General features: G+C 43.8%; 1 protein-coding gene across 7 annotated transcripts in view; it reads left to right on the top strand.

Annotated features, from left to right (window-relative positions):
- chd7 (chromodomain helicase DNA binding protein 7) overlaps positions 1-21,395 on the top strand; it is a 49,101-nt gene that overhangs the window by 10,883 nt on the left and 16,823 nt on the right. For 5 of the 7 annotated variants that reach the window (XM_029130827.3, XM_029130825.3, XM_029130830.3 and 2 more), the window contains 17 exons: positions 2,911-4,497; positions 4,574-4,893; positions 9,615-10,081; positions 15,459-15,603; positions 16,220-16,351; positions 16,548-16,613; positions 17,430-17,485; positions 18,101-18,218; positions 18,336-18,419; positions 18,500-18,637; positions 19,125-19,246; positions 19,385-19,628; positions 20,148-20,324; positions 20,441-20,584; positions 20,691-20,789; positions 20,877-21,051; positions 21,134-21,347. In XM_029130827.3, coding sequence (XP_028986660.1) covers positions 3,033-4,497; positions 4,574-4,893; positions 9,615-10,081; positions 15,459-15,603; positions 16,220-16,351; positions 16,548-16,613; positions 17,430-17,485; positions 18,101-18,218; positions 18,336-18,419; positions 18,500-18,637; positions 19,125-19,246; positions 19,385-19,628; positions 20,148-20,324; positions 20,441-20,584; positions 20,691-20,789; positions 20,877-21,051; positions 21,134-21,347 — 4,166 coding nt within the window. In that variant the 5' untranslated portion in view covers positions 2,911-3,032. Of the gene's footprint in view, positions 1-2,910; positions 4,498-4,573; positions 4,894-8,355; positions 8,643-9,614; positions 10,082-15,458; positions 15,604-16,219; positions 16,352-16,547; positions 16,614-17,429; positions 17,486-18,100; positions 18,219-18,335; positions 18,420-18,499; positions 18,638-19,124; positions 19,247-19,384; positions 19,629-20,147; positions 20,325-20,440; positions 20,585-20,690; positions 20,790-20,876; positions 21,052-21,133; positions 21,348-21,395 lie in introns of those variants that run through there. The other 2 variants (XM_029130829.3, XM_029130831.3) reach the window with 2 other exon arrangements.

Below are 21,395 nucleotides of genomic sequence, written 5' to 3'. Positions count from 1 at the left end.
TCTAAACAATGATGTAGGGGTGCTGTGGGATCGATACTATCGATTCCAAAGTTCTGAAAATGTGACTTATTTTCAAAGGTCAAAAAGGCAGATTGGTATCGGTCATAGTCCCTGGAGGTTGAAACCTGTTATTGTAAACCACCATATTACCACTACATGTGGAGAAAAAGATGTAACCCCCAACAACATGGCAAACTAATGTGCTGCGGGTCTTCAGGTCTGTGACGTAAAGAGGACAGCGATATTTAAATGGAACTTAAGTCTCATTATAGACTTAGTTATTTAATAGTTATTTATTTTAATAGTTATTTAAATGGTGTCCACTTTAAACCCTAAACAACAAATATTCCCTCCTGTGACTCCTCCTCAGTCTCATAAGTAGTTGATGCCTGTCTAAAGAATCACTTTGTTGTTTTAGTAAATTGTCTCTTTAAGAAAAAATGTAACTATGCGGTCAAGATTCTTGTCATAGTTGTATTTGAGCCTTTGAACTGTTGCTTCTAAACAGGCTGACATTGCATGTAGTCATGAGGAACATCTATTACATTGTGTGTTGCTTTTAATGTCACTGGTTTACCAGTGTTAATGTTTAGCTGGTACTGGTGTTGTGTAAAAAGGCTGATTTTGATTTATTTCTGTTTTTTTTGTCCCTAAAGATGACCCACTTTATATACTGTGGCCAGATCTTCATTAGTTATTACACTTCGGCCTTTTGTGGTTTAATACATTTAAGATGTTTTATTTAGCAAGATTAAAATGTTATTCAACTGCTAGTAATCATTTTTATAGCTCCTCTCCACAGATGAATGGAGTGACTGTTTTGGTAAACTAAAGTTATAGGTGGTATAAGCACTTGAATTTAATATAGAGTTTAAATCCTGGGATATAAAACCTTTCAATTTGTTTATGAAATATTGAAAGTTTAAATATACATGCCGTGTAGTATGCGTTTTCTAAAATGAGCACTTTAGCCTGCCCTGCTTGTTTTGAATCCATCCATGACCTTCCCACAGCTGCGTCAGGGGAGCTTTTCCACCTTGTTTGATTCTGACATCAGCTGTGGGAAGGGCTGTGATAGCTGGAGTGCAGGTCTGGATGTAAGAACTACTTGTATGAAAACAGTAGAACATATTGTGTACTGCTTTTAGTGCCCAGACAGGGATCCAACATGCCTTCAAAAGAATTGAACCTTTCCTTAAACTTGGTCTATAAATTTATTCTGTAAGTCAAAGCCAACATGTGTCTGACCTATAGACATTGGTCTGTGTACCACACTCATCCTCTTTTTTTTTTTTTTTTTTTTTTTTTCTTTTTTTTTTCTGAAAGATGTTATTGCTGAGCCACTATACATTTACCACTTTTATACCATGAATTAATTTTGAATTTAGACATTAGACTTTTAAGAACTGTTAAACATTGATCTGTAAAGTTCTTATATTTAGGACTGTGTCGTGATAATTTTCCTAATTAGGTTGACTAATATACCTCAACCTGCTGTGATTAATGGCTGGTAGTTGTCACCTGTTGTTGTTGTTGTTGTTGTTGTTGTTGTCACTATAATTTTATATACATATTGGTAACTGTATCTGCATGTTTTGTCCATCCTTGCTTAATATAGTAAATGGTTCAGATGCAGCTGTTCTTGCGTTTGTGTTCCCAGCTTATTTATGCTCAAAACGGATTAGTGGATGGACTTTAGTGCCTGAATGTAGGCTCTTCAATTCTAGTCCTGCATTCATATGGAGTCCTTAGGTTCTTCAGAAGGCTTATGGCTATATATGGGTGAACTGATTGTACTGGTTCCTCAAGCCAATTGGATTAATATGAATTGGCATTTATTATGGGAAGTAAGTAGTAATGGAAAGTATTGCTTCACAGCGGCTGCTTGTCTTCTAACATACTATTCACTACCTCTCAGTACACCAGTGTATATAGCAGGAAAGCAATGAGATAAGGGACAGGGTTACCTGTAGTGTTTAAAACCTTTTTAATACGTAGAAGCATACATCCCCCACTTCTTTGGTATTCTTTATGTCCTGTATCAATTGTAACACTTTGTGAACTTGGTAGATGAACATGCAGGACCTTTACTTTCCCCACCTAATCAGGTTGTGGTCTTGAGTGTATTCACAAACCATAATAAACAAATACGGCTATTTTAATAAGCTTCACTGTCTTTTATGCACTGAGTTTATGCCTGAGTTAATCAGGCACTCTTGTCTTTACATCTGCTGGTTGTGAGGGTAGTGAGAGACTGGTCAGTTAGACAGCTGAATGGCTTGCTGACCTATTGGCTAACTACTGACTGACCAGTGTGTTCCTGGCTGGCTGGATGGCAGCTGCTGCTGTTCAAACAGAGCTGCATCTGCTAGGCTCTTTGTTCTAATTCTTTTACTCACACACACACACGTGCACACACTTTAGCCTATCTGTAGTTGTGAGTACCCTCATTTTAACAATACATTGCCGAGCCTTTTACTTAAAGTGGGGGAGGGTTTGGTGAAGTTTGTTTTTTGCCGTAAGATGTAAATGTCCTTTTTTGATTTGGTGGTATTAAAAGAGTTTTCTTTTTATAAATCTGCCATGTGGTGTTGCGTTTTTGCCGCAGTGATCTTGATGACATTTTATTGTGTCATGCAAGCAGGACACAGGACCACAAACATTCATCTTGCTACTTTTTCCATCAGTAATGTTGAAGTGCCACAATCAGAGGGAAGTGATTCTGTAGTCGAGTAATGTGTGGTTGAGTGCTGCATGTGTGAATGGCTGTGTGTGACATCTGAACACAGTCTAACTGCTTGTGTGAAAGAGGCCTTGGTAAATTCCCCAGCCATGTCAAAATTGGTGAAAAAAGAATTCAAATGATTGATAAAATCTTTCTCTAACGCTGTGTTCCGTCTTTCTCTCTAGGAACCACAATGAGAACCATGGAGTAGTAAGCTTCGAATTAGCAGCTAGCTGATAAGCTTCTCACTGCACAACATACCTCCCTGCATCCACCCCCCTCCATCTGTGGCCTCCTCCACCCAGCCATGGCGGATCCAGGGATGTTGAGTCTATTTGGGGATGATGCAGGTTTGTTCTCAGATGGATTAGATGGTTTAGGAGACTGCTTCCCTCAGCAAACTACACCCGGCCAGTCGAACCCACTTGCCCAGCAGACCAATTCCTCTCTGAACCATGAGCACCAGGGAAACAGGGGTTACCACCAGGGAATGTTGCACAGCACTGGGCCAAGCACAGGGCAGCCTAAAATGGGGCAAATGTATGATCATAGTCCCTACCCAGGCTATGAACAATCTGGTGCCACTGGAGGACGGATGATGGCCCCAAATGGTCCCAGTCAAGGGCCCACAAATGTGAATGCAGCCATAAATGGCATGGCATCCCACTACCATAACAACCCATCTAACTCTAGCAACCCCCACCATGGATACCCGGGTGATGCTGGGGGAGGAGGTGGTGGGGGTGGAATTTGGAGCCAGCAGCAGGGCAGATCAGCATATCAACAGCCTCCAACACAAGCAGGCGGTGGCCCCAATCAAATAGGGGGCTATCAGATGTCTCAAGGCAACTATGGTGGGTTGCAAGGCCCACCTACACCCAGTGCAACATGCATGAACCAACACTACCCCCCACAGAACATGGCACCTCCTCCTGCTCAGGACCCATCTCACTACCTGGGACGTGTTGGAATGGGAGGGCCTCAGATGCGACAACCCCAGCCACAGCCCCAGGGCTATCCCAACATGGGTCACGCACCCCGATACCCACACTCTCCTTCCCGGCAGCCCCCTCACACCCACCAGCATCAACAGGGCATGGCAGGATTTGGAGGAAGCCAGTACCCTGGTTATCAAGCCCAGTATGGAGCAATTGGACCTGGGATGGGCCAGGGTGCAAATGCTAATGTAAGCGCTAACACCAGCAAGGCCATGGGACCAGGGCAACTTGGTCAGAGGTTTAACCAGGGATCAGGTCCACCTGCTGGGCAACAGGGTCAGCGATACCCCACTGGACCAGCACACCAACCACAACCCCTTCAGACCCATTCTGCTCCAATGCAGCAGCAAACAGGGCAGCAGGGCCAACCTATGCACTCCCTAAACCACCCCCAGCATACCCAGAGTTTGCCCCAGTCCCCAAACCAACCCCAGTCCCATCTTGCCCCATCAGCTCAGGGATCTTACCCCTCCCCATCATCAATGTCCCCCATGAGAGTTTTGGGAACCCCAACCCCTCCTCCACAGCAAGGCAGACCCCCTAGTGCAGGACTAGCTGGGCCTCCAGAGGTGGCAGGGTACACTGCCCTGCAGTCTCCACCCAATGCTATGGGCCATGCACAAAGAACACCCCAGACCCCTTTAACGGCACCACACCCCCAACACCAGCAGCCCCACAACATGCTCCCCAGTGCAGGGCAGATGTATCCTAGTATGGGGCCTCAGCGTGCACCAAAAATGGGTCCAAATAGGCCTCAGATCCAGCAACAACAAGGTAAGTGCAATACATCTGATTCTGAGTTTATATAAAATCTCTTGCCATGTATTGAAGAAAAGTCGCCTACTTGCAGGGACTCATGAAGCTCCAGTCAGCCAAGGGGGAGACCAGCGAATGCTCCAGGCACAACAGGTCTCTCGAAGTGGGCAGCCCATGCAGCCTGCTCCTATGGTTTTCCAGGGTCCCCCAGTAGGTCAACATGGATCTTCAGGATCAAACCAGGGCTTAGCACCGCCTGCTCAGAATGCTCAGCCACAGCACACACACCTGCCGCACCACCACCTGCAGAGCACGCCCCCTCATCCCAACCAGGCTTCCAACCCCTGGGCACCTCCTCCCTCCCACCACCTCTCCTCACCTCCTCTTACCCCACAGAAAGTGCCTCACATACAGGTGAGTCTCCGTCAAACAACTGCTTTGATGTGGTAGTAATGCTGCGTTTGTGTGTGTGAGACAGAGACTATGTCAGATGGAGACTATGTACATTTGTTTTCATGTGTGGGTGTATTTCAAGTGAATGTTTATTTGTCATGTGGGTGGGGGAATGTGTGTTTGGAGTGTAAGGGAAGTGTGCAGGGTGTATGTGTGTACATGACATTTGAGAGCACAGTGGTGCATTAGGCACCAGTTCACTTGGGTTTTGTGTGTGCGTGCGTATCCGCGTGCTCTTGCCTTTTTTGTCTTCCGCTGTCGACCTTGTGTGTGACTGTTTCCGTGTATGTGTGTGGGGAAAGGGATTTTTGCAGCTGTTTGTTTCCTGTGAGCTGCATATCCTGAGACACGTGTGCAGTGTACGCACACACACAGAGGCGCCACCAGCATAATCTCTCCTCCCTCTTGCCCCCCCCCCCCCCCCCCCCCCTCCCCCCTCCCTTGTGGAGGAAACCTCCCTTCCTGTCGCTCCCTCCTCCTTGTCTCCTCTCTTTCCGCTTGGTCTGTGTGTCTGTCTCACTGTTTGTCTTATCCATTGCAAGGGTGTCATCTCTTAGTTACTGCTGTGTAGCTGGATGTGTATGCTGTTTGGGGGGTGGAGGTTATAAAGGTTTTGGGGGTGGGGGGAAAAGTGAATATAATAAATTAAACAGCTCTTGGGTAGGGAGTCCTATATCCTTAGCAAGAAGCAGAGCTAGTAAGAGGTTAGTAGTTCTCCATGGCATCCACAGAGTCTGCGTGTGTGTTGTTGTGCACACACATCCGCCATCACTGCTGCCTGTGTCACGTGCTTTCATTGGCTTCCATTAGCTTGTTTTGTTGCTCAAAGCCCCCATTCTCCACTGACCCATTCACGCACAATAGCAGCCCTGTGGCTACACACCCGCTCACACTCGCTCAAGTCCACATCACTCCTCACAGTACTCCCCCACCCCACCTCTAAGACTGCATAGACGTGTTTGGTGGTTGGCATTTCATCCGTCACACTTCATTTATCCAGCACTCCTGACCTAGATGCCAGGTTGACTGGCATCATGACTGCATGTGCCATTTTGACTCTAGCTGCAGGCTCGGCAGCCCTCGTCATTACGCACACAAACACGCAAGCCAGTGTGGCTTGGGAAAGTGTGGTCTGCAATGGGATAGCAAATGTGCCTGGGGAAATAGGATAGCCTAGCTAGAGGAGAACTCAAGTGTTATGTGTGTCTGCAGCACAGGAAGGGAGTTCTCTCTACCTCCTCATGCACTTGTTAGAAAGAGCTACACACACCTCCCATGCTGGCCACTCAATCATGACTGTATGTTTGGTACTCTAAGCTCTGTCTGCTCAGCAAGCATGGCTGCCACACGTGCACACGCTTGCCTTCATCAGCAGCTCAAGGTCACAGCTCTGCCAGAGTGCTTTGCTGTAACCTTTATTTTACATCTCTCGCACGTACACACAAACACTGTATTTCGTGCAGCACTCTAGTTGACACACATGCCCACAACCCCTCCCCCCAACGATGCATGCTGTCAGTGAGCTGCTATACCATTCACCTCACCAAGGCTATGCATCTTGTAGGAAATGTTGTCGATTTTTAGCAGTCATCTCCTCACATGCAAATATAAATTGTTTGACCATGGTTAAGCATAAGTGTTTGTTTTCCTACTTCCTCAGAAATTCGTGTTGGTTTATTTCTCTCTAAGCAAGCTGTGTAGAGGTGTTGATGAACTGGGCATGTGAGAAGTCCTGTGAGAACAACTGAGACCTTAATAGCAAATTCAGGGTAAAACGGCATATCACTTTGGATCCTTGCTGAAAGATTACACACTTAATCATCCTTTTGAGGACAGATAATATGGGAAATTGCCAAGCCCGTAATTCTCAGTAAGCTGATGCATTGGGGGGGGGCAAAAACATATTAAACTTACCTTTGTGAGTCAAAGCTGCTTTCAGGCATGATTTGGAGCCATGATCTTTTTTAAACATTACCCTAAAGTGCATCTATCCTAAAGTCCACATCCTTTGTACACCCAGATTCAAGCAAATATATGGACCAACAGAGTATAGTAATAAATACTATTACTAAAATTAATTTTTTATTAGAGCAATGACATTCACATTTGTCACTCTCAGGTTTCTACACACGTTTTGTTTTGACCTTCCTGTAGAACACGCATGTAATGTACATGAATGGTACCTTTCCATATGTGCTATTAACTTAGGTCTATTCCCTGAAACTTGGACTTTTGCGTCACATTTTGCAGATAGTCTTTACAACTCAAGATTTGTTATTGAGGAATGCAGAATGAGCTAACAAATTGTATTGAACTAGAGATGACTTGACTGTTTCCTAACTTGGAGTGAAGCATGATTATAACACTGCCACTTGCATTTGGAGTTTCAAAGCAGAATGTCTGCCACGATACTACACAAGTCGATTTGGGTGTTGCAGAATTGGTAAGATATTGCAAAGTTATTATAATGTCTCAATACTTAAGTGTATTGATATTTTCTTGTCTCAAGAAAAGAACGTGGAGGCAGGAGCTCCAGCTCAAAACTAGTCATCTTGGGATAATCTGAGGGCGCGTATCTTATTCACGCAGGAGTAACACATTTCTGGATGGTCTTTCAGACAGATGTAGACACATTTAGGAACCCTCAGGGCCCTCGATTATAGCATTAAACTAAGTCTAACGGGATTTTTTTTTTTTTTTTAAAGGTGAAAATGAAAACTGACAACTATAGGGAAAAAAAGTAACACAAAGCTCTACACAACCTGAATGAGTTAACCTCTGGACTATAACCATGTTTTACTAATGTTAGCATACCATTCAGTTTGAGACAAGGATTTAATAAATATAAAAGGCAGCAAATAACGGATTGAACCACTAATAAACTATTTTGAGCTGACTTCCGCCACCGATCCTATGTCTAATTATCATCCTTTGCGTACATTTAGGCTGATGAATGATGAATGGCTTTTCATTTGGTTTTTGTTGGGAAATGAACACTGCATTCTAAAGCCAAGTCAGACGTGCATGGTTATATACATTGTACCCATTGTTGTGTGTGATTGATTATGAGAAGCTTGGAAGACAAATATCTCTCCTGGTGCTGTGTTTCCCTCACTCTAAGGTTTTGTGTCGAGTTCTCACCTACCTTCAGCTTCTTCTCTTGCCTTTGAGTGTCTAAGTGGCTCCACTGACGCTTTACAGTGGCTGCTTGTTTGTCTCATGTGTGACCTTGCAGTGGTTTGGTTTGGTGTGAAGTGTCTATGCATTAGCATTCTCCCAGTGGTAGTGGACTTTGTTATAGTACCCAAACACTTCCCTACTAAATTTAAACGCGAGCAAGCCAGTGTGTGTGTGTGTGTGTGTGTGTGTGTGTGTGTGTGTGTTTGTACACAGAGGGAAGTTGCTGCCATTGCATTTTGCTATAAACTTGCTAAATCTCACGCGCACATCTTGTTGACACAATCAACCGGAAGTGCACCTGTACGATACATGTGCACGTACACACACTCTGAAAGGCATGGTCTTACTCACTCTCGTATGACACATGCACACATACTCCATCGCTGTGCCTTTTGAAGTATGGAGATAATTTATTCGTGTCATGATGCCTGATTTCCCATCTGCTACTGGGACCCTGAGCAGCTGGAGAAAGAGGAAGAAGGAGGGAGGGAGAGGGAGAAGAGGCAGCTGGAGAGGCTCCCAAACAGCTGGTAACCAGTTTCCTGTCACAGAAAGCTTACTTGGGAGCAATAAAGAGGAAGAGAAAGAAAAAAGTTCAGTTTGCAGAAAGGGAAGGCAAAATCAGGTGTCACTCGGTTTGTTTACTAAGGCTAACCTGGCCTGCAGGTGGAAGGTAGCAACAGGAAGTGATGGTAACTGACGAGATGCCAACCCTGAGATTCCATGGCTATATTTCCTGTTGTTTTGTTGGTCTTCAGTTCACAGTTATCTATAAATTCAACCCCCACCTTGCAATAAATAGTACTGACGTGTGGACTAGCATGGCTGAACCAGGGGACATGCTTTATGATATGTGCTCAGGCTGTTTCTCATTTCATGTGACTGAACTTTCTAATAGTTAAATATTTAGCAGTTTTTAAAGATGTAACGATTAAATGTCATCATCTTTAATGCACTGCGATAACTGGTATGAATGTGTAGTTTGAGTCACTAGTAGATTACGCTGAATGACAGGTGCGTTCAAGCAGATCCCAGTCATTCAAGTTACTTGGAATGTATACTGTGTAGGTGTCTGTGCTCAGGAATACCTTCTGTTAACAAATGCAGAGTCAAAAAAAATATACTTCACAATGAAGTAAGCCAGGCATGATATTTCTGAATGCTCTGTTCATCATGCATGTTGGCCACATTTTAGGCATGTCATGGTGCATGAAGGCAGTCACTTACCTTAGAGGACCCACTGCCCGCCCTGAGCCTTGTTTTGCTTGAGATTACATCTATTAGCAGAGAGTCTTCTTCTGTAATGTTTTGCATTGTAAAATCTCTCCAGTTGACTGTTGTTGTGATTTCATGATAGATAGGTAGAGAGATATACACACGACTAAAATGAAATTGTAGGAACATGGCTTTGAGTATTGTGTGTTTAAGTTGTTATAGTCTATAGTTGTGACTCTAAAATGTTAAATAACTCAAATTAACTGATATCCTTCTCTGCTCCACAGCATTCCCCCACAGACATGTCAGGTGATGCCTCAATGATTCTTCCTGACAGGCCTGTAGTTGGCGCTAGCATGCCCGGCCAGCCTATCAGCACAGAGCAGTCCAGCGACCAAGAGATGAAGCCAAAAAAGAAGAAGAAGAAGAAAGTGAAAGTAGTGGATGGAGAGGAAGACGATGCTGGGAAGAAGTCGGCACCAGAAGGAGCCGAAGATGATGATAAATCTGTATTTCCTGGATCAGGGATAGATGCAGCTCAACAGTTTAATGACACAGGAGTTATAGAAGGAAGTTCATCACCTGTGGAGGATAAGAAAAAACGGAAAAAGAAACCAAAGGACAAGAAAGAGGGCAAGGAGCCCAAAGAACCCAAGACCCCGAAGACGCCCAAAACACCCAAGACCCCCAAAGACCCCAAGGAGAAGAAAGCAAAGAGCTCCACACCCAAGCCCAAGACCCCCAAGAAAACCAGGTAAGAACACAACTCATTGAGCTGAGCTGGCTTCGAGCCAGTGAGCTAATGGAGTACTTTATGAAATGGTGTCAACACCTGTAGGATATAACATTTGATTCATAGAGGGTTTGGTGGTCTTCAACACATTTTTTTGGCTCCGCTAACCACTAAAAGGAAGTGTGATATTTTCAGTTCCACATGCAGTGGAGTACAAATGGAAACAAATGAATGAAAAGTGGGGTGGGCAGTGATCACAGGGCTTAGCGAAGCAAAAGAGCATGGTTTGCTAGACAGAAGGATGTGAGGTTCAAGATGCTTGTGAGTAGGGTTGCAATGGTGCGGCTACTTCTGCAGTGAAATGAACGGTGATCAAAATATTGAAATGGCAGACAATACGGTTTTATTTGAGACACTCTTCCTGTTGGTGTCTCTACAGTTCTTATTTTACCCAGAGCAGCCAGAGCATATTATCATTACATATTTGGCGTTGAGTAACAGCAGCTGAGAGTTTAGATAATGTTGACATTACATTATTTCAGCTTTCTGCGTATCATCACAACTACTGCAGCTGAAAAGCTGGATCTGAATTTAATTGTACTCTCAGGGCCTTCTGCCTAAAGATAGCGGAGTGTTACTATATAGTTGATATAGTGTTGGTTTGAATTAGCAGCAGTTAGATAAAAGTGAAATCTAAGTTTGATAGATGCTTTATTTAATACATGAAATTCTCGAAATTTGCCTGATATTGTAGGTTTCGAATTGAACGCATGTGGAAATTTTTGGTTTTCATTTCTAGATCTCAATGATCCAGGACTCACTGAGATATTGGGAATGCTTAAGACCTTTATGCTGCGGTTAATGATCAAAACTTGTGCTGTGGTTTCTCTTGTTGGTTTCAGCAGTTTGTTTTAGTAACATCAAATCGTTGCATTTGATTTTTTTTTCTTTTGGTGCATGCTGTTGTTGAGAGCAAATAAAAGCCCTCATTCTCTGTACTCTGGCCCAGCCCCCACAGCACCCCCTTCCCCCTTTCCTCTCGGCCCCTTTTATCCAAAGGATGAGGGAGGGCCAAAGCAGCAGGCAGGGGTCAGCGCTGGGGGAGGTGTGTGCATATGCATGTATCGACCACTGGAAAAGAGTCTGGGCGGGGGATGTGGCGGGACCTGGAGTGGAGTGTGTGTGAAGTAGTGAGAAAGCGCCTGTGTGTGTGTGGGAAGAGGGGTTGTTGGTAATCTTTGTGGCAGAAAATGGCTTCTAATGATGATTAAGGTCATTCCGCTGACCATTCCACCGCAGCAGCTGTGTGCGAGTGCAACGGAAACGTGGGGTGGCAGGGAGGTCCGTTCTTAGCCTCGTGTGCAAGTGTGTTGGTAAACTAGCTCTTATCTGTTGTCAGGCTTTCCTCCATCTTGAACTCTGAGGTTAATTTAGCATAATAATGGCTGCCGGCCATTTGCTGCTACTCTAAAATGGTGGACCACTGCAATCACCCAACTATCTTCTTTTTATTCTTTTTTTCTTTCCATGCTAAAAGGATGTCCTTTGATCTTTCACTCTCCTGCAGACCCTCCCTATCACCCCTTTCCTTTGTTTTTTTTACTTGAACTAGGGCCTGTATGGATGGATTTAGAATGGCCCCTACAAAGTTCCACAAATGAGCCATGTTGTGACACCCTCACTCCACTTGTGACAGTGATTTTAGTCCACTCCAAGTCTGAGATTAAAGCCTTTATTAATATTCTCCTAATGTTGTCTACCTAAAGGCTAACTTTACATTGTGTGGAAACATCAACACCTTTGCCTGCGAGAATCAGGTCTTTATTAAAGGCAGCTTGGTCTCTTGGATACACTTTTCGATGCATTCTACTCTGGTTAGAATTTGCTACACAGTGACCTAAATAAAATAGTTAAATCATCATCTTTGTGATATGTCAACGAAAACTGAGGAATTAGAGCCTTGTGATTGGGTGTTGTATGTGCCCTTTGAACAAAGGGTGTGTTTTTTTTTTTTTCTTTGTAGTCTGGCATTGCTACCACAAATCACATTACCTTTGAAAGGCACACACAAGCTAATGAACTTTTAAAGAAAGTTGAGCACATTCTGCAGCAGTTGTTAGGCTTTTGTTTTGCACTGAGTGAGTGAGACAAACAGTGATGGGGTTTAGCACCTCACAAAGGATAGTCTGGAGCCCCTTCCTCACGTGCGCTGGAATTCTGAACATTTCAGGTTATTAAACGGATGAGCTGCACATCTGAAAGAGAGCGGAGATTTCCAGCTCAGACATGATGCAGACCTGCTTCAGTGGACTCTCTAGTGCCTTTTACTGCATCTAACTACACTTCTGATTTGTTGTTGTTGTTTTGGTGACATAAGCAGGCTAAAATATAGGCTGAGTTCATCCTAATAGGAGGCAGGGTGCTCTGAAATATCAGCCCCTCACAAGAGTGCGACTAATTCAGACTATCAGGTGATTTTACTTATCTAGTCAGCTCACTCCTCTCCTTTGACCTTGCTGTCTGTCTCTATCCTTGTGTTTCATAGCTTTCCCACTTGCACTCCCTCTCTCCATGTCTACCTCTCTCAAAGGAAGTATCTCTATAAATAACCCAGCTTTCAGCTGCCACACCCTTGTATGTATGGGGGGTGTTTGTTTGCCGTATACACAAGGAAATCAGACATGCATCCAGCCACGTTGTTGTGTCTAAAGCCATGTGTTCATATACAGCACCAGAACACACTTCTCATGCACACATGATGCAGAGTGTGCGTGCGTGGCTTTGCTTCTGACCACCAATGTTGGGTTGTGTTGCCGTGTGTGAGGTATGACTCATCATGGATCATGGCAGCAGGTGTCCCTTACACCCCACCCTTCTGCTATACTCCCTCTCCTCCTTTAGTTTGTCCTCTCCCCCCTCTTTACTTCACAGCTCCGCTTCCTGTCTCTTTCATCCTCCACCCCCACCCCAATCTGAAAAGAGCATCTTAACCCGTCTTTTACAAGCAGACATACACAGTGCACCACAGCTGCACAACACGTGTAAATGTTGGCTGTTAACCAAAGAGGGAATGGGGTGGGGGGTTCTCACCTGAACCGAACTGGCAGTCAAAGCACACCAGAGACCAATCTAGCACACATTTGTATAGTCACTCAAGTTGAGACTCCTTCAGGGTTGACTGGACCATGTCTGAGAATAATGATGCTGTTGTGCGCTCTAGATGTTTGTGACAAACAGAGCCACACACAACCTCTGTCCGTATAAGCTTCAACTGTTGACATTCTTTTATTAATACATGTGTTTAATTTGCATTGCTGAGATTTTCATTGTCACCTTTTCACTTGAATGCTATCAAACAGCATTTACATCAGCTTCAATATATTTACTCAGCCACCTGTTACTTTTTATCGCTGATAATGTGCACAGACGTGGTTGGGAATTCTGTCTTTTAAAAAGTCTAAAATGTATTCATAATAATTCACCTCATTGACAAATGATGCTAACACTATGTACCCCCTCAGATTAGAGAGAGAGAATTTGTATTAAGAGTCAACTAATTGTTTTAGACTTTGACTAAACACAATTCTATTTATTTTTAAGCCTGGCGTATTTGGACATATTTAGACTATTTGGCTAATTATTCCTAAATTATCAAGAATGATTATTACTTTCCACCTTTTAAGACTGTATCTGGTTTAGACTGCCATGTGTAAAGAAATAATTGTTGTTAGATGACATGTGAGGTCAATGTTTGTGTGTTTAGCCTAAATGAAAGTGTAACTTAGAAACTCCCGTCATTAGGGTAAAAGGTTTAATGTAGCAATCCTGGAGCCTGCTGATGCTCTGATGTGATCGTGGCGAAACTTGAGAGAAATATAGAGGACAAGGAAACTTAGGTGCTAGGAGAGGGCAGTCATCAGAAAAAGAGTGAAGGATGAACTCAGCAGAAAGAGTCAGAAGTGAGAGAGCGACCGAAGAGAAGTGAGGCTGTGAAGAAGCCAGGAGGAAGACGAGGGAGAAGGCAGCCAAGACGGGCGTGTGTGCGCGCGTGCACGTGTGACCAGATGGCTTCAGCGTGTGGCGACCAGCCAGAGGAACAGGTGCAGGTCACATGACCAGCCGTTACCACGGAGATGGTGATTGCTCTTGGCGTGAGGATGAAAGGAGAAGGGCCCCAGGGACAGAGGGGGCGAGAGACACGGAGAGAGGGAGAGAGGATGAGCAACATAAGCAGAGAGAGAGGGAGCCAGGCAGAGAGCACAGCAGAGGCCAAAATGGGAGGAAACAGAAGTACACACTTGCACGAGGAAGGACACACAACAGTTGTACGTTTTATACATTCAGCCTTTATGGTCAACTTGAGGATCAGATTGTGTCCTTGTGGCTTTCATGTGTTACCAAGGCCCTGTAGAACCTCACTGAGTTTACCAACAACTGACCGATTTACACACATGAAAAGACAGAGTAAGAAGTTGGTGAATTTCTACTTTTAACAGATCTATAGTCCAACTTCGGAAAAGAATTCCAAAAACTCTTCAAGTTGTCTCACAAGCCTTCGTGTTATACTTTGTTGTCAAGACAGGAGAATTCACCATGGAAAACTGGATCTGAGACACTGTTTAAAATGTTTAAAATGAATAAATTAGATTTTTTTTAGTCTGCGCACTTAACGTCATCTGCCTCGTCCCATTTTTATCCTTAAGGGTTACAGCTACTGGTTTACTTACTTTCAAATGTTGTAATTCCCCGTATGCTGAAATTTACAGTTATATATCGTAAACGGCCCTCACAGCATAATTTGACTATTCAGGAAAGTAAAGGACTGACTTAAGTGTTTCTTAGATAGCAGAGGAGTGGGTGTCCTCTCGTCTTCCTCTGTGGTCCACACACACACACACACACACACACACACACACACACACACACACAGATAGAGCCAGCTCCTTTTTCTTTCCATGCCAGAGATTAGAGGAGGCCTGGGGGCCCTCCCAATCCCTCCCCTTTGTCTGCCTGCCTGCCTGTCTGTCTGTCTGTGCCTCTTTCTCCCTCTCCTGCATGCTCACTCTCTCCCACAGTCCTTCCCTTCCTGCACCCCCTATCCCCTCCCCTTCGTCTCTGTGCCTGTATGCTCTATATCTCGCTCCCCTACCTCCTTGTGGCCTTTCATCATATTAACCCCCAGTGTACCAGAGCCTGAGGCACGCTAATGATTTTTAAATGGGTAAATCAAACATGGCTGCCGCCCTGGGAATGGCAGGTGCAAACATACACACACACAGACACGCACATGCATGCACATACGCGCGCACACACACTGTATTGTAATCTGTGAAGAGGCTAAAATGCTTATTGCTTTTTGTTTGTACTTTTTGAGTACTAACAAAGTGTTTCCTTGCAGCAGTAAAAAGGTGGAGTTGGAAGCTGGGTCAAGCGCTGCTAAAAAGGATTCAAAGAGGAAGAGAGAGTCGTCAGTGAGTGACTCTGTGGATGTGAAGTCTCCGCCCTCCTCACCTCCTGAAGAAGAGGAAGACGACGGTGTACAGGTACAGGACACACCAGACACCAAAGCCATTAGGTTCAGGGCTTTTGTTTTGTTGCTGGAGCTACATGCAATACCACTAAATAGATGGTCCTGGCCTATATTGCATTACGGTGTCTACAACCTGAGAGGAAACCTGAAGAGTCTTCTGTTTAGGCCATGTTGACAGAGCAATTACACAGACCTTCTACACATTGTTTATGTTCAAAATGTAATCATGCGGGTCATATTCACAGAGTAGCATCTGGACATTAGCTTCAAGTTGTTTGGCTCTCAACACTAAAGCAACTCCCTCTCCTCTTCACTGCAAACTGCTGCAGCATGTTCTTTATACACGTTGGTGCTTTCCTCAGTCAGTTGAGATAAGGGGCTGATACATGGGCTTGAATAATGTAAAAGAAGTGTATCTAGTGCCTGTTGAATAAATAGTTTGTGTTTTTTCTGTCCATCTTTTGAAAATATTTAATATAATACCACTGCTCCCCTTGACTTCTAGCCTTTTTTGTGTAAGATTACATCTGTCCGACACAACATAGCATTATTATATTAAGTGTTAGATTGCTGTAAGCGCTACAAAAACACAGCTTTTTGACACAGTTGCCTCTTCCTCTGACCAACAGAAGCGTCGTTCCAGTCGTCAGGTGAAGAGGAAGAGGTACACAGAGGATCTGGAGTTTAGAATTTCAGACGACGATGACAGCGGAGATGACTCACCAGCACCTAAATCCCCATCTTCGTCATCCCAGCAACAGGTATCGCTTGGGTTTCCATATGGGTTGGATTGTGTGGATAAATCTGTGAAAGTCTAGATTATATATCTAGTAGGATCGGTTTCAAAAAAATATATTAAAGACTTCTATTTCTAATGAAAGTATCTGTAGTTATTAAATAATGTTTAATTTTTTTTATTTTATTTTTTTGTTGGATGACACTTTGGTTTGTTTTTAGGATGTGGCTGAAGCTGAGGGGCCTGTTGTGGAGAAGATCATGGGTCTGCGTACCAACAAAAAACAGGTAAAAAACTGAAACTGCATGGACATCCTCTACACTGTTTAGTTCACGGTGTATGTGGAGACAACAGTTCTGGTATTTTCAGAATGCTTGTCTGCAAGAGACACTGTATGTGTCGTCTGTCTTCAGACAGCTTGTCTAAAGAAACCTCATCCAACACACACACACCCTTGAAAACAGTCATTAGCCAGCTTTCTTTTGCTAGCCAGCTGCCAATGGGTTACCGCCCCGCGTACGAGCGCACGCGCACGCACGCACACACACACACACACACGCACGCACACACACACACACACACACACACATTCTCGCAACCACCATTCAGAGTTGACCCTGAGCTTGGCGATCGGCCAAAACCACAATGCTAGCTGTGCCAGATGCCAAGCTAGCATTTCCTCAGGCTACGTGTGTCTGTGTGTCTCTGTCTGTCTGTGTGTTAAGAGATTGATGATTCATGGCAAAACAGTAGTAGTATAGTGCCGTGGTGTTATGGAAGTGGATGGCTGTGTTTGAAAGAGCTACTGTTTTAGTATTTCTCCTTTTTTACACAATTATACTGTTACATTTTTTACATACATTTTTACTTCTAAACTTGGCCTTTGTTTTACTACAACGCCAAACAATGTTTACTACAAACTAAGGAAACAATCGGGCATCCAGCAGAATCAGACCTGGTGTTGACTGACATACTGGTGTGAAACTGGAATACAGGGCTCCTCTACTGATATATATACACGTTGCATAACAATGACGAGCCACTTCTTTTACCGATGCAGTTTCTATATTTAAGTGATTATTAACCTTCTTTTTTCTTTTCAGCTGGAGTCGGGAGAGGAAGTGGAGGTGGAGGAGTTCTACGTCAAGTTCAAGGGCTTGTGAGCAACATTTTTTTTTTTTCACCCCCCTCCCTTACCATCTCTTTTGTCTGTCACAGCAGGGTCTTTCCTTTTTCAGATCCATTTCCACAACACACCAGGATGTTCATAAGTGCTCGGTGTATTCAGCCTAAAAAAACACATTCATTTTCTTTTGGTGCCAAACATCCATATCAATACCTGCTGAACATTTTCCATCTCTTGTCACGTTAGTCAGTCACTTGGCTGCTAGAATTAATGTCAATCGCTTGGAGGCAAAATGGTCTTGACTGATTTGAGAAACAAGTTGGTTTAGTATGAACAAACATTAAAGGCTCTTTTGTAGGGAGCATGGTTTATACCAGTACCATCAACACTAGGATGAATTAGTCACCTGAAAGGGCTGCTTATTAGGCTCATACTGGCTCTGGAGACAATAATGTTAACCCCTGCAGCTTTAAACTGTTCTGTTACAACCTGAACATAAAACCTACATTATATTTTGCTAACCTCATTATGCCTTTTAAATAAAAGATATTCAGCACATTTTTGCTACCTATATTTGCTAGATAGATGGATAGCCTGACCTTGGCTATACGAATCACCAAAACCAATCATATGCGTTTTGTGCCTCAGTTCATACCTGCACTGCCGCTGGGCTGACCTGGAGGAGCTGGAGAAGGACAAGAGAATACACCAGAAGGTCAAGAGGTTTAGGGCCAAACAGCAACAACTAAACAACTTCATAACGGAGGTGGGTGCAGTCAAGCCAACTTAAATGTATTGAGCTTTAAAGTGAATTAGTGGGTGCTTCACTAGTCCTATCATAAAAATTCATTCAAACAATGAAGCTTGATTTGCTCCTGCTTAGATGGATGATGAGCCTTTTAACCCTGACTATGTGGAAGTGGACCGTGTCCTGGACGTATCAGAGAGCACAGATGAAAATGGAGAGGTACGCTTATCTCCTCCTATTCTCTTGACTCTTTCCATCCACATACACACTAACCAAGCGTTCCTGTTTTTTGTGTACAGTTGGTGACTTTATATCTGGTGAAATGGTGCAGCCTGCCTTACGAAGACTCCACATGGGAGCTAAAGGCTGATATTGACCAGTCCAAGATAGAGGAATATGAACGCATCGCAGCACGCACACCCAACACTAAGAGAGTGGTAAGTAGTTTTGTGCAAGTAAGTGTTGACAGACCCTCTTTGGGTGCTATCTCTGCTCCAGCCTCCTCCCAGTAGGCATGTGTGTGTTGGCCTGCTGCCTACCTCTTTCCTCCTCCAGATTTACAGCTCCTTTAACTGCTTTCCACAGGGCCAAGTTCTTGTGGTCGCTCACACAGACACACTCGCCTTGCTATTGTGGCCAGGCCAAACCACTAGCAGTGTATTTAATGCTGAACAGAAACAGCTGACTGGCTGCAGCCCTGCCTTCCATTACTCCCCTTCTCTGTGTGTCCGTCTATTTCACTGCTGCTTTCTGTTTATGGACATGTTAGAAACGCTTCATCAAGGATCAGCGGTACTCGTAATGGGGTTGGCTGTACTTGTAATCTGTGACTTGCATCATGACTGGTGAAGCCAAGAGAAAACAGATCTGCACAATTTTAAAATTTGATAACGTTCAATAACTAATACTAATTTCTATGTCTAGGATCGGCCTCATTCAGCTGACTGGAAAAAGCTGGAGAGCTCCAGGGAGTACAGGAACGGCAACGCACTCAGGGAATACCAGCTGGAAGGCCTCAACTGGCTGACTTTCAACTGGTATAACTCGTAAGTCAAAATTAAATTTATTCTATTGCTAATAAGACATAAATGCTTTTGCCAGCCTGTACATCAGTTATTAAGCATAAGGAAATATATTATCTAGTCTGATGAGACAGAAACTCACCTGTGTTATTTCCTTCATAGACGTAACTGTATCTTGGCTGATGAGATGGGTCTAGGGAAGACCATCCAGTCTATTACATTCCTCTATGAGATTTACATGAAGGGCATTGAGGGACCGTTCCTGGTCATTGCTCCTCTCTCTACCATCCCCAACTGGGAGCGAGAGTTCAGGACATGGACAGAACTCAACGCGGTGGTGTACCACGGTAGCCAGGCCAGCCGCAAGACCATCCAGGCCTACGAGATGTACTACAGGGATACACAGGTAAACATTATAAGGCCGCTACAACTTCAGCTTTGTTTAACGCTGGAGTTGTTTTTCAAATGTCTGCCGGAGACATTATCTTAGTATTACAACCAGGCAGTTAGCATGTGGATTTTCTGATCTCAGTTTAACTTGATAAGCAACATCTGTAGTATGCAGTAAAAGATTGATGTCATTTAAATAGTAATGTTAATGTTATATCGAGTCACAATAGAATATTTTTGCCATCTTTGTACCTTAAGTAAATGCTTGAGGTATTGCCACTAAAAATATCAGCCTGCATGAGGATCAGATCTATTGTACCTTGGTAATAGAAGAAACAAGTGCTAGTGTCTTTTTTTTAAGGTTTTTTCCTTATCCAGGAATCCTCCAACCTTTTTTTTCTGTCTGACTTGTTGTTCTGTTGTACTCTTATGCAGAGACATGCATCAAATGAACTCAACATGATTATTGCATCACAACAAGAGATAAAGAGATTTTCGATTATAGGCATTGATTGATCTTGCATATTTTCCTCAGGGTAAGACAATAAAGGGCGCCTATCGGTTCCACGCGGTCATAACAACCTTTGAGATGATTCTGGCCGACTGTCCGGAGCTCCGCAGTGTCCCATGGCGCTGTGTGGTAATAGATGAAGCTCACCGCCTTAAAAACAGAAACTGCAAACTACTGGAAGGACTTAAAATGATGGACATGGTGAGTGCTAAAACATATTGAAGTTGAATTAAAACTCAAAGCTCTTGTAAAGGAACCATAATCTCAGAATAGTTTTAATTTTTTAATGTGTCCTCCCTTTTCTGTCTGTCCTTCAGGAGCACAAAGTTTTGTTGACAGGAACCCCTCTCCAGAACACCGTGGAGGAGCTCTTCAGCTTACTCAACTTCCTGGAGCCTGAGAGGTTCCCGTCTGAGCAGATATTCATGACTGAATTTGGAGACCTCAAGACTGAAGAACAGGTAAACAGAACTGTAAAGTGTTTGTGATAAAGGAGAGTCTTTGTCAAAAGTCTTTTGGTGCAATTCATACGTTTTTGTTTTCAAACCTAACTTTTCTTTTACACAGGTTCAGAAATTGCAAGGTATATTAAAGCCTATGATGTTGAGAAGACTGAAGGAGGATGTGGAAAAGAACCTAGCCCCCAAGGAGGAGACCATCATTGAGGTAGGACAATGGTGTTGAAACCTTCAGCCTGTTCTGTTTGCTTCTTGTTTCAAGAAAAGCAAAATCATCCTCTGTTTTTGTTGCCAGGTGGAACTGACAAACATCCAGAAGAAATACTATCGAGCTATTCTGGAAAAGAACTTCTCCTTCCTGACAAAAGGAGGATCGGGAGGAAGTGCAGGTGGAGGGGCTAGTGTCCCCAACCTCCTAAACACCATGATGGAGCTGAGAAAATGCTGCAACCACCCCTACCTCATTAATGGTACACACAGCCTTAGGAAAAACTATGACATAGCATTTCAACATGCAGACCTTTTCCTGATCACTTATGTTTTGTTGTGTAGGAGCGGAAGAGAAGATCATTGAGGAGTTCCGGGACTCCCACAGCTGTGCAGAGATGCCAGACATGGCCTTGCAGGCCATGATTCAAGCTGCTGGAAAGTTGGTGCTCATTGACAAACTGCTTCCCAAGTTGAAGGCCGGCGGACACAGGGTCCTGGTTTTCAGTCAGATGGTCCGCTGTCTGGACATACTGGAGGACTACCTCATTCAGAAACGGTGAGTTTAGCTATATACTAAATAGCTAAACTTAGCTGTACACTGATC

This window comes from Betta splendens, chromosome 17 (genome assembly GCF_900634795.4).
Source record: "Betta splendens chromosome 17, fBetSpl5.4, whole genome shotgun sequence".
NCBI lineage: Eukaryota > Metazoa > Chordata > Actinopteri > Anabantiformes > Osphronemidae > Betta > Betta splendens.
The sequence above is the reverse complement of the archived record's forward strand: the minus strand, read 5'-3'. Positions and strand labels throughout refer to the sequence as shown.